This window comes from Mytilus californianus, unplaced genomic scaffold (genome assembly GCF_021869535.1).
Source record: "Mytilus californianus isolate M0D057914Y unplaced genomic scaffold, xbMytCali1.0.p SCAF_1, whole genome shotgun sequence".
NCBI lineage: Eukaryota > Metazoa > Mollusca > Bivalvia > Mytilida > Mytilidae > Mytilus > Mytilus californianus.
The window spans coordinates 41,467,805-41,480,829 of NW_026262581.1; the positions used below are offsets into that span (position 1 = coordinate 41,467,805).

At 33.4% G+C, this 13,025-nt stretch overlaps 2 protein-coding genes across 3 annotated transcripts in view; both read left to right on the top strand.

Annotated features, from left to right (window-relative positions):
* Positions 1 to 13,025, top strand: part of LOC127701705 (nucleolar protein 8-like) — a 56,585-nt gene that overhangs the window by 22,033 nt on the left and 21,527 nt on the right. For both annotated transcript variants that reach the window (XM_052205714.1, XM_052205712.1), the window contains exons 6-8: positions 7,221 to 7,289; positions 8,155 to 9,801; positions 11,988 to 12,158. In XM_052205714.1, the coding sequence (XP_052061674.1) occupies positions 7,221 to 7,289; positions 8,155 to 9,801; positions 11,988 to 12,158 (1,887 nt within the window). The remainder of the gene's footprint in view (positions 1 to 7,220; positions 7,290 to 8,154; positions 9,802 to 11,987; positions 12,159 to 13,025) is intronic.
* LOC127702127 (golgin subfamily A member 6-like protein 1) lies at positions 234 to 3,937 on the top strand. The gene has a single exon (XM_052206216.1). It carries the CDS (start codon positions 331 to 333, stop codon positions 2,116 to 2,118), a length of 1,788 nt encoding a protein of 595 aa, XP_052062176.1. The 5' UTR covers positions 234 to 330; the 3' UTR covers positions 2,119 to 3,937.

Sequence of the window (13,025 nt, forward strand, 5' to 3'; positions counted from 1 at the left end):
CTGGCAGCTGCCCCACACAAACGGCTTTCAGTCGTTTGTGTTTGGTGTCCTGAAGAGAAGTCGTACAGGAGGATGGTTGACCTGAAGGAGCACATCATGGCCAACCACCGCAGCAAAATAGAGATCATGCCGTACAGTTTCTTGAGTGAGAACAATGGGTTTTGGATGTCGAATTACCCAGAGACATATGCAAAGGTAATCTCACCATCAAATGAAAACTCACAAGAGGCCATGAAAGCCAGGATTGAGGTCCTAGAATTCCTAAACAGGGTTGGAAACACCAACAGGAAGAAGGAGGATTGGACTCAAGGCTGGAAGTGTCCTAGGGAAATGGTTAGAGGTACGCAGGAGGAAGAGGTTGAGCAGGAGAAAACCAATGGGTCATATTCACCAACACGCCCCACCATTTATGAAGGGCTGGCCCTCCAGCAACTTACATTAGGACTTGGGGATTCGACAGCCATCTTCAAATTAGACCTTGGAGTGTCTATACGATTCTATCAGATAAGTTTGAATGACTTGGTTCTAAGAGATCACAAAATGCTTGATGCTTTAATAAGGAGGATGACGGCACTGGTAAACACCAAGTATGCAGGATCACATACCTTCTCAGCCTCGATAGACGGTAAATTAAAGTCTATAGTGACGCCGGTAGTAGCTAGGAAACTATCCATATCAGAGGAATATATAGCAGACATAAAAACGTCCGATGAACTCTTCCCAGGGAAACAGACAAAAGCCATCACAAATCCGTTATCACCACTTAAAACACCATCAACCTCAGATATTATATTGGAAGATGACAGTGACAATGAAGAACCAGAGATTCTGAACGAGAAAGCAACAAGCCAGAAGAAAAGTAAGAAGACAGAGAATGAAGGAGAGAAAAATGGAGAGAAAAGAAAGAAAAAGAATAACCACCAGGAACAGAAGGCTAAGAAAATAAAGCAAGGAAAGGGTGACAAGGAACAGGACGAGGAAATCAGACTTAAAGAGGAAGAACTAAGGAAGCAGGAAAAACAAAAACAGGATGAGGAAATGAGACTACAGGAGGAAGAACAAAAGAGAAGGGAAGAACAGAAACAGGAGGAAATTAGACTGAAGGAGGAAGAACAAAAGAAGCAGGAAAAACGAAAACAGGACGAGGAAGTCAGACTAAAGGAGGCAGAACTAAAGAGAAAGGAAAAACAGAAACAGGAGGAGGAAATCAGACGGAAGGAAGAAGAACAAAGGAAGCAGGAAAAACATAAACAGGATGAGGAAATGAGACTAAAGGAGGAAGAACAAAAGAGAAGGGAAGAACAGAAACAGGAGGAAATTAGACTGAAGGAGGAAGAACAAAAGAAGCAGGAAAAACGAAAACAGGACGAGGAAGTCAGACTAAAGGAGGCAGAACTAAAGAGAAAGGAAAAACAGAAACAGGAGGAGGAAATCAGACGGAAGGAGGAAGAAAAAAGGAAGCAGGAAAAACAGAAACAGGACGAAGAAGAAAGGTTGAAGGAGGAAAAGAGGATACAAGAAGAAAAACACAATGAAGAAAGTAAAAGAAAGGAACTGGAAGCATCAGAAGATCGGGGCACAGATTGTACAACTCTAAACGGCAACATTACCGCAAGTGAACGGGCAAGGACACTTCTGAGGAAAGGTGGCATGCCACTTTTCCCAGCTGGGAGAAGGGAGTGGAATCAAGAAGAAGTCATCCCACTGATTACCATCCCAGCAGTTGTTAGTTGGCCACCTAAAAATTGGAAAAAGATGACTCCAGAGCAAAAGTATTTTAATTGGGAGTATGCCAGTATAGCTCTGGAGTTGAACTCGGGAAAGCAATTACAATTCACAAAGGAAGAGTTGCTACTCAAGTATCACTTTTTAGCATTACCAGGCACAAAAACACCGACAGGAAGTGAAGAAAACACAATGGCAACCAAATCTCGGTTTTATTTATATCAAGCTTTGGCTTATATAATAAAGAGTGACAAAGAAGACACATCAACTGTACAAACATTAAAGATGTTAGAAACTGCAGTGAAGGAGAGAGATAACTCCACAGACGATGTGATAAAGAGAATAGATGCTCTTGATATTCCCTTGAGACTCGGAGAAGACATTGAACACTAACATTTTAGATCTCAAACTTCATAATAATTATGTGCTAAAATTTTCAATTCAGGAGAATTCATTGTCTTTAAAGGTGGGGGAAGTGTAAGGTACTGGGGAATGTTATACTGAAACAAATAGGTATTAAATTGTGCGGTGTAATTTATAAGTAAATACTTAATTTGTGGCAAGACTGACACATATTTTATAATGATTTTTTACAATTGTGGCAGTAATCCACTATACTTATTACTATGATCACAAGTCAAAATTCAAGTTTTTACCAAATATTATCTTTTAAACTTAACGGTTGTGTTCTTACGCATAGTAACTTGGCTTGCAGCGAGCTAGAGAAACATTTTACATTTGAAATCAAAGATATGGCATTAATTTACTATTTTTTTATGGATTTCACAGGCCAAAGTTTCACTTTTTGCCAATAAATTACAGGGGGAGGCATTTCATTAGCTAAAACATAGTTTTACAAGTAAGGTGTGTACATATGTTGGTACAAAGGTGATATATATCCAGTAAAGCAACTGATTTTATGTGAAAGCTCTGGAATTTGAAATGATTTTATCATTGTTTACATTTTTTGTGTACAAGTGTTACGGCAGGGAATGTATGTAATTACTCATGGATTACCTTCTTCATGCTATATATCATGTAATTCCCGTATTAAGGATCATTTCTGGTAACCAAATATTCATATTTAAACGTCTGATATGCCTGGTATACATAGGGAAATACTTTAACTGCAATTGTTTACTGACCGGCGATTTTGCCGTCTGCCATTTTGTGGGGAATGAAACGTTGATTTTATCTCTTTTGATACAAATTCGTCCCCTGGACAATTGATCTAATATTGCATTTTTAATACCACACATTTAATATTTTATAAGTATACCCTGCCGGACACAAATATATTGTAAATATTTAGATGGTTGTAATGAACTATGTTATATGTTATTTACTTTGTATGTTCTTACGCAGATCGTCTGCTAAATCAATGCGCGCGCAGTGGTGTCCGATTGTTTATTTCAAGCTTCTTTATCGATATTTTAGATGCTATAGCTTTGTTTTAATATTTTATGTATAAGGACAATCATAGGACAACTCCAGATGATTTCAATTCTATGTTTTTCAATATCGTAATTTTGTATAGTTCCGGCTACCCGGAAAGGACAAGTAACCATTGGATTAGTATGTCACGTGACACTTACAATTTAGTATATAAACGTGTGAGCATTCAGTAATGGCAGATAGCCCAAAGTTTTGCTGGCGGCAAGTTTGAACCTAGAAAACAATAAATTTCCAAATAAAGCAGTAATAACCTTTAGGTGAGAATTAGGATAACATAATGAAGTTTAAATAGCCGTCTTTTGTACAGTAAGCTATCTCCCACCACGTCGGACACCACAAATATGTATTTTAGGATTTATTATTCAGTACACTTGAACGCTATTGTTTATTTATATAAAATCATATAATGTTATATGATTTTTTTTAACAGTTCAGCAAATAAAACTGTTAGCATTGAAAAGATCACTTTATTTTATCAAACTTGGATACATTCAAAAAGTATTTGCATTTACACTGGTAAAACAACTTGAGCTGGAGGACGCTCGTTCGAAATTAAAAACTATGGAAAGCCGTTAGCAACACAAATAGCACAGTAACAAATAAATACAAAGGAAGCCGTTTAATACACATACATTAACCAAACAGAGGAACTATATTTAAACACAAACTGAGGTGCTCCGGGGAGCAGATACTGCATTTTATGAGTGTTCGTATGTAAACTGCCCAGTATAGGACAGGATACTCTCGGGTGGCTTACAGTATAGTCAAAGTTATGGTCTGAGTAGGGTGAAATGTCTGTCTGTAGAATGTTACCTTCTTAATTAGCACATTAAAAATGTAACTCAGCATGTCAGTCTAAGACTGAGTATTATATAATTTGGAGTTTATAAAGAATTCTGGAAAAAAGACTAGTACAAAGCATGGTTCAAATTCATATTGCATTAATATGTTCTCGTCCTGATATGCATGCAATCTTTGCCACTGGACATAACCACCAATCCATCATCATTATATAGATATCTATTCTTTTTAACCGGATTTCCAAAGGAAAAAATTGGTTATTAATTTGTTGATGTTTGTCGGGCTGCTGGGCAGGCGGCTGCCAAACAGTGTCTGTGCAATTACTTGAAAACGCTTTGACAAAATCTTTTCAAATTTAGATGTCCTGTGATATAGGTCCAGTGATCTCCCCGGGCCGTTTTAGCGTCGCAGCACCATGACGCTATAATTTTTGTCTGTGACGTTATAAAAATTTCCGCGACGCTATAATTATTTTGATTATCCTATTTTTTCTTGTCACTATACATTGCCGCAAAATGAATGTCCTTATTTTTAAACTTTCATCTAATTACCGCTTGTGATCATGAAAATTAAATCACCTTTAATTGTAATCCATTCATGTCTGACAATAGAGGCAATTAAGAGTGATTAAATAGGTGTTAATTGCCCTTTGGGTGATAACTGTTTGGATACAAATACCTCAAGCTGACAATTACGACATGACTAATAACATGTGGTCCAATTGCAAATTTTGACATTGAGAAAATGGAATCAGAAAATCATAAATTCGAAATCTACGTTTGCACCATGACATAACCGTCTCCCAAGAGAAGAAAAAAACTACCTGAGGTACCTCTATGTTGACAAAATGGCTGACCAAACCAAGTTGTAAAATTTCGCAATGTCGATTAAACAGCAATTTTTCATTTATAAGTAAAAATATTCAAAAAGATATGAACGAGTTAATTCCCTTCGAAAAGAGGTGAAAGCACTGACTTTACAGATTGGTCGTATGTTATTTCAAACTAACAACTTTTAAAGAAGTATTTTCTTTCCTTTCCGGTACTTGTCGAGAGTGTACATTAAACATTCTGATTTTCGGCAAAATAAGTTTGATACTTCATTAGAACGTGATGAATATTGCCTTTTGTTAATGTTTCATCCATTTATTGCATTAAAAGCGTCATATTCATTCCAAATCGCTTGTCAAACATTGTTTATTTTTCGTCAATTTTTCTTCTCGGCGGCCATTGAAATATTTATATACAAACTACGGATCGAATGCAGGATTCATCGGAAGCGGACCAGCTATGACCAAAATCCACATTCTTAAATCAGCAAACAGAATAATAATGATCCCAAAAGGGAAAACTATGCATTCCACACGCATTAACAGACTTTTTGTTATATCTCCTTGTTAAATGTATTTATTTTTATGTAAATGCATTGTTTCAATTTGCTGATTAAAGTAGCTTAACATTGTTAAAAACATATCTTTTTGATAAGAAAAAACTGGGACTAATACATTGAGTCCCAGGAAACAATGAATTTCATAAACATGATAAACAGAATAGTTTTTTAATTGAAATTTTATTGATATATGATACTTTTTTTTCCTTTTTGATGTAAAAAAAAGTTCTTTTTTGTACTATTATTTAGTTGGTAGTTTCTGACAAGAGGAAAAACATTATTCTGCTATAAATGAATATAGAAGACATAAACTGAAACAGCTGTTTAAACTCAGTTATGATTTGAACAATATAAACATTATATTTAAAGGAAATAGAGCATCGCCGCGATGCGAGAAATGACATTAAAAACATACAATTTATATTATTTATGCCAAATGTGATGCTATCCCAAATTTCTGGTGAGAAAACTGAGGTCAAGTTTGATTTTCACTATTTTAGCTTTTATCGTTGTTGAGTTGTAGACCCTTAAAAAAGTATCAAAAAGTGATACTTAGAGCATTGTCTGTGCAATAACTTGAAAATGCATTGACAAAATCTTTTCAAATTTAGATATGTTGTTTCCTATGACTAAATGAAGTCTAAGTTCGATTTTCATGATTTTAGCTTTTATCAGAGTGGAGTTTTAGACCTTTAAGTGGCAGAAAGTGATACTTAGAGCATTGACTGTGCAATAACTTGAAAATGCTTTGACAAAATCTTTTCAAATTTAGATATGTCGTTTCCTGTGACTAAATGAAGGTCAAGTTCGATTTTTATGATCTTAGCTTTTATCAGTGTGGAGTTGTAGACCTTTAAGTAGCGAAAACGCTTTGACGAAATCTTTTAAAATGTAGATATGTTGTTTCCTGTGACTAAAAGAAACTCAAGTTTGAATTTCATGATTTTAGCTTTTATTGTTAATGAGTTATAGACCTTTAAGTAGTGGAAAGTGATACTTAGAGCATTGTCCGTGGGATAACCTGAAAAGGCTTAGATAAAAATCTTGTGATACTTTGAAAAAACAAGACAGCAACTGTTTGAAAGTGGGTTTCTGAAAAGTTATCGGAGTAACCACAAGATTCTATGGTTTCATATTGAATAAGGTTATAATCTCATAAACATATTTCCTTCATTATAGACTTCATGATTTCTGCCTACTCACCCCTGCTGAACAAATGTGTGAACTTATATACTCTCTTACAGCTCTTTTCATAATGCTAGCAAGACAAAAGTTTGTTTGACTTGCTTGCTTTGTTTGTATAAATGTTTGCTCAAGCATTGTAATTAAGATTGACATCTGCAAACAATATAAGTAGGCGGAGTTAAATTTGATTATTTGATAATGTCCAATCAAATTTAAATATAATGTATACAAGTTTAAATCCGCCTTTTTATGTTGTTTTCAGATGTCAATCTTAATTAAAATGCTTGAGCAAACATTGATACAAACAAAGCAAGCAAGCCAAACAAACCTTTGTCTTGCTAGCATTATGAAAAGAGCTGTAAATTCCAATATTATGTCACTTATGATAAATAGGAGGTCAAGATTGATTTTGGCCTTTCCATTTTTGAACCCTACAAAAAATCATTTTTTTTTTTATTGATACTGTTTAAGGGTCCATTTTTGCAAATATCATTTTCATGCAGGAAAATCTAGTTTGCTGTCAATCTGACAGCCTGTTGTTATTAAATATATATATTTGCATTGGATCTCTGTCTTATTGGCATACACACTGAATCTTTAGTTATTTATATACCAGGTGTTAATTGTGTATAGTGAAAGATGTGATATTTATTTGTGTATTGCAGAACTGGGTTGTTGGAAAGTATGGGAGAGTATTACCAGTAGTGTATATCAGGAATAAAGACAAGAAAAAGATATCCTTTGTAAACAGATTTTTACTTGTTTAAAAGAGAAAGTAGCTTTGTAGACATTGAAGTCATAAACCACTGTCAGACCTGAATTGAGAGTGCATAATAAGTTTTGGGGTACCAATCCATTCCTATATATAGTTTAAAGTATTAAGTAAATCTTGAATCAGGGTTTACATGGAAGCAGTTTAAATTTTTGATATTGAACAGTTGAATTATCTCCACATAAAAGGAAACTTTTACATAAGTATTGCAAAAGAATGAGGATAACTGTACTTTATTATTAGCTATTTGTAAGTTAATCTTGATCTCCTCCAGTTTTTGGTGGGGTTTGTGTTGCTCAGTCTTTAGTTTTCTATGTTGTTTTTATTTGTGTACTGTTGTTCGTCTGTTGGTCTTTTTCTTTTTTAGCTATGGCATTGTCAGATTATTTTCGACTTACGAGTTTGAATGTTTGAATGTCCCTTTGGTATCTTTTGCTTCTCTTTTAAGAAATACAAATATCCATTTTATTATTTCAGCTATATGTTGATTGAAAAAACCAGTTTGTCACGCCAAAATCCATCCTTTACATCTACTGTGGATTCATTTATTTTCATGGATTGGGGAATGATCGTATTTTCATTAAGACTTGATTTCGTGGTTTTGTCAGAGTTTGCATACATGTTTAAACGAATTTTGTACTTCGTTGTACATTTAAATTCGTGGTTCATCTATACCAACAAAATCCATGAAAATTGGTTCTCCATGATTAAAAATGAATCCACAGTATTAAGTTTAACATACAATACAGTCATCTCCAAAGTAATATGTTATTATATTGCCGTTCCTAATTCAAGATTTTTCAGAAATTTTCCTTAACCATTTGTAAGTGGTAAAAGTAGACCCATCAAAGTTTTGCCACAATGTGAAAAGAATGAAAGAAGAAGAGACAACATCTGTGTCAACTAAGAAACATCTTACTTTAGAAATCGAGGATGTTGATAGCGAGATTGTCAGAAAACGAAAGGGAGAATTCCCAGAATGGACCAGTAAACCAAACAAACAGAAAAAATATGACTTTGAGGCGCTAAAGGAGAAATACTTAAACAACAAAACTGATATACGTTCAGAAAATTTGAATAAAGAACCTGACTTTGAGGTTGTATCTAAGGATACAGTTGTTTCCCGGCTTGGTCAGACATTTGACAGTGACAACAGTGATTCAGACTCTTACTATAAATCACTGAAGGATTCAAGGTCAAAGTCTTTTTCAAAAACATATTTGTCTGAATCATCTGATGGATATAACTCAGATGTAAGCAGTGATGAAAGTGTTTCTTGTAGTGGTGATGTTGATTTAGATGTATCTGATTCCAAAACCAAGCAAAATGGTAAAATTTCTCAGAAAGACAACATGGAAAACATTGATGTAACCAAATTCAGATTCAGTAATTACAATGAACTTACAAGTAACTATGTCCAGGAAAAAAAGTCAAAACCCAAGATTCAGCCATTTAAGGGAACTAAAAGATTGTATGAAAAGACTGAATCAGATACTTGCAAGGGTACAAACAGATTAGAAAGTAATCCTGCAAAAGCATTTGATACTAAAATAACTCCAAACGTAAAAATTAGTCCTTGTCATAATACAAGAGATAATTTTGAAAGTAAAAAAGAAGACCTATTGATTCAAAAGAATAAATCTAATAAAACAGAACGTTCAGTAACACCTTTGGTGTTAAAAGACATGAAGAAAAAATCACAAAAACCACCATCACAAATATTTCCTCATGGAGATGATGATGGAAATGTTTCTGCATCATCTGCTGATACTGATGAAATTATAAATAAGTCAAAATGTATGTCACCCATAGAAGATACAGATCGTATGTTTAACAACATTTTTGAATTTTCTCCATTGCTTTCATCTAAAGGAAAGAATTCTGGGAAAATTGATGGATCAACAGTAGGTGAATATTCTAGTGGTTTGATTAAAGGAGAAATTCATGAAAATGAAAATTCAAGTGAAAACTTTTCAACAGACGACAGTGATGAGAGTGACTTTGAAAAATTTGCATTGAAACAGTCGCAGAAGGCTAAGGAAATGAATAAGAAAGAACCTGCAAAACAAGCTCCATTGGTGAAAAAGAATGAAATAGAAAATTCTAGTCAGAAGACAGATAAAGTTTTGGAAAATTGTAAATTGAATGTCAAGTCTAGAATTGAAAGAAAATCAGATATGAATGAAGATGAAGCAAAAGACGATGATTCTTTTATTAATTTCCAAAATGATTTAACAAGTAAACCTTTAAAGGGAAAAAATATTCAAAATGAAAAATTATCAAAGTCCCTTGTGAATAATGATGACAAATTAAAGGAAAAAACGAGTGAAACACAAAATTTCTCCAGTAAAAGCACAACGAAAGAAAAGAAACCTAACAAAGACACAAATGAGAAGAGATTAGAATCTCTAAAGCAGAAACAAAAGGAAACCCTTGCTAAAAAGTCTGCCATTCAGAATGCCTTAGCTAATATTGTAAGTATACAAATAGCTGCATGAGTAATACATGTATTTTAATCGGGAAACCCAATTTGGGGTTTCTGAAAAAAAAGGTAATTTTTAGTTTAAATATGAATAAGAAGATGTGGTATGAGTGCCAATGAGATAACAATCCATCCAAGTCACAATGTGTAAAAAGTAAATAATTATAGGTCAAAGTAACATTTTTATCATTTTGTAGATACATGTATCTTGAACAGTTGAAGAAGTTAAAGATATCCATGTTTATTTTTCATGCCTCTATGATATTGTTGAAAGAAGTGGAAATAAAGTCCAGGTGGAAAAAAACTTACTTTAAATAAAGCTAATACTTACAATGACCACTGCCCTTTCCTCGATCTTGATATCTATATCATTAATGGAAAGCTTAATACTAAAATATATGATAAAAGAGATGATTTTTCATTTCCTATCGTTAATTATCCATTTTTAGATGGTGACGTTCCCTTGTCACCATCTTACGGAGTTTATATATCTCAACTTGTACGATTCGCTCGTGTATGTAACAATGTTTTAGATTTTAACGAGAGAAATTTTTGTATTACTGAAAAATTATTACACCAGGGTTTTCGATATCACAAACTAGTCAAAACATTTACTAAATTTTATCATCGGTATAAGGACATCATTCGTAAATATAGCTCAACATGCAGACTTCTTATACGTTCAGGTATTTCACATCCAATTTTTTATGGAAATATTCTTTATAAAGCACAAAAATGTCAGTATTCACCTCTTAAGCTAACAAAACCTTTAAATAGACTTATTAAGAAGGGATATAGTTACGATACTGTTGTCAGGTCATTAAAGATTGCATATTTTGGCGTTAATATTGATTCACTTATAGGGTCTTTGCATCGGCACTAAACACAATTATTTAAAAACCAGTTGTTGGCATGACACGGGTTATGTTCTTCTCATATATGTTATGATGGTATGATACTAAACCCCTAACGGGAAGGATTGTGCCTGATATTCATATGATGAAGACATAATCTTTCAATCAGTTTAATTGAAGTCTGGAGCTGGCATGTCAGTTAACTGCTAGTAGTCTGTTGTTATTTATGTATTATTGTCATTTTGTTTATTTTCTTTGGTTACATCTTCTGACATCAGACTTGGACTTCTCTTGAACTGAATTTTAATGTGCGTATTGTTATGCGTTTACTTTTCTACATTGGCTAGAGGTATAGGGGGAGGGTTGAGATCTCATAAACATGTTTAACCCCGCCGCATTTTTGCGCCTGTCTCAAGTCAGGAGCCTCTAGCCTTTGTTAGTCTTGTATTATTTTTAATTTTAGTTTCTTGTGTACAATTTGGAGTTTAGTATGGCGTTCATTATCACTGAACTAGTATATATATTTGTTTAGGGGCCAGCTGAAGGACGCCTCCAGGTGCGGGAATTTCTCGCTGCATTGAAGACCTGTTGGTGACCTTCGGCTGTTGTCTGTTCTATGGTCAGGTTGTTGTCTTTTTGACACATTCCCCATTTCCATTCTCAATTTGATTCTTGTCATTTTCCTACATACATGTAAATTAACTATCTTGTTCCAGTGTGTTCAGCTACCTCAAGTTCTTTCCTTCAGTAATTTTGACTTTTACATCATGAGTTAAAACCCAATTGACATGTTTGAGATATTTATAACACGCTATATTATTTTATAATCTGTATTCATTGTAAAAATGATCAATAACACTTTGATATGATTATTTTAAGTTTTAAGCATTATGTTAAATAGAATTAAATAAAATTAAAAATATAACAATCATGACAATTATGTAGACAATGTGTTACAGATGAAAATATATGTACATACAGTCTTCTTGCTTTAAACTTATTCACATATAGTTTAGAAATTTAAAACATTTAGTATTTATCTCAGAAAATGTATCATGAGATACAGATTTTAGAACACATTAAAAATTGAATGTAGAAGTTTAAAAGATAAAGTTATGTCAGTGTTCTCCTCAGAGCAATTTTATGTTGGTGTTATCTGAATAGTTTTTATAATAAAATGTATTTTAATGTAATATTATTAAACAGTAAACGATTTGTAATAGTAATAATCATTAATATGATGAGAGATTAACAAACCTTGAAGTCTTCTTATTTTTATATTTATCTTTTAGGCTGCAAGTAATTTTTGTTTTTTAATATTTAGGATGCATCTACTAGGTCAAACAAGAAAATTATATTTGATGATAGTGACAGTGATAGTGACAGTAACAGTGATAGCACTGCCTCACAGGTCATTGAAAGTAAGGATGAAGAAGAGGATTCTACAGATGACAGTGATGTTGATGAAGCAGTGAATAGTAAAACTTTGGAAAAGGTAAAACTTTAATCAAGCACACATATACAGGTCCTAACATTGCATAGACTAATGCAAGCTCCAGTTTTCTCAGAGATGTAACTTTTTATGCCCCCGCCGAAGACGAGGGGGCATTAAGTTTTACCCTTGTCCCTCCGTACGTCCCAAAATTGGTTTCCGTTCTCTAACTAAAGTTTGCCTCTACCAAATGTTATCAAACTTATACACAATGCTTATAACCACAAAACACGGATCAAGTTTGAATATTGGTGGCGTCACTTTAACCGTTCTAGAGTTATGCCCCTTTATAAATGGAAAAATTGCAAAATTTTTCATTTCTGTTCTCTAACTTAAGTTTGCCTCATCCAAATGTTATGAAACTTATACACAATGCTTATTACCACAATACACAGATCAAGTTTGAATTTTTGGTGGTGTCACTTTTACTGTTCTAGAGTTATGCCCCTTTACAAATGGAAAAATTGCTAAATTTTTAATTTTTTTTCTAAAAATATCAATTTCATTATTCAAGTAATTTTGAAAATTGGAGTTATCTTCCTTTGTCCATGATTATAGTTGAATCAACTACAATCAATGCTTTATACAATGCAATGTTTAATTTTGCCTTCCACTGATAAAACACAGATCAAGTTGAATTTGGGTATTGTCACTTTAACCATTATTGAGTTATGCCCCTTTATAAATCGAAAAATTGCTAAATTTTTAGTTTCCATTCTGTAACTTAAGTTTGCCCCAACCAAACATTATGAAACCTATACACAATACTCATTACCACAAAACAAAGATCAAGTACAAATTTTTTGTTTCCGTTCTCTAACTTTAGTTTGCCTCGACCAAATGTTATGAAACTTATACATAATGCTTATT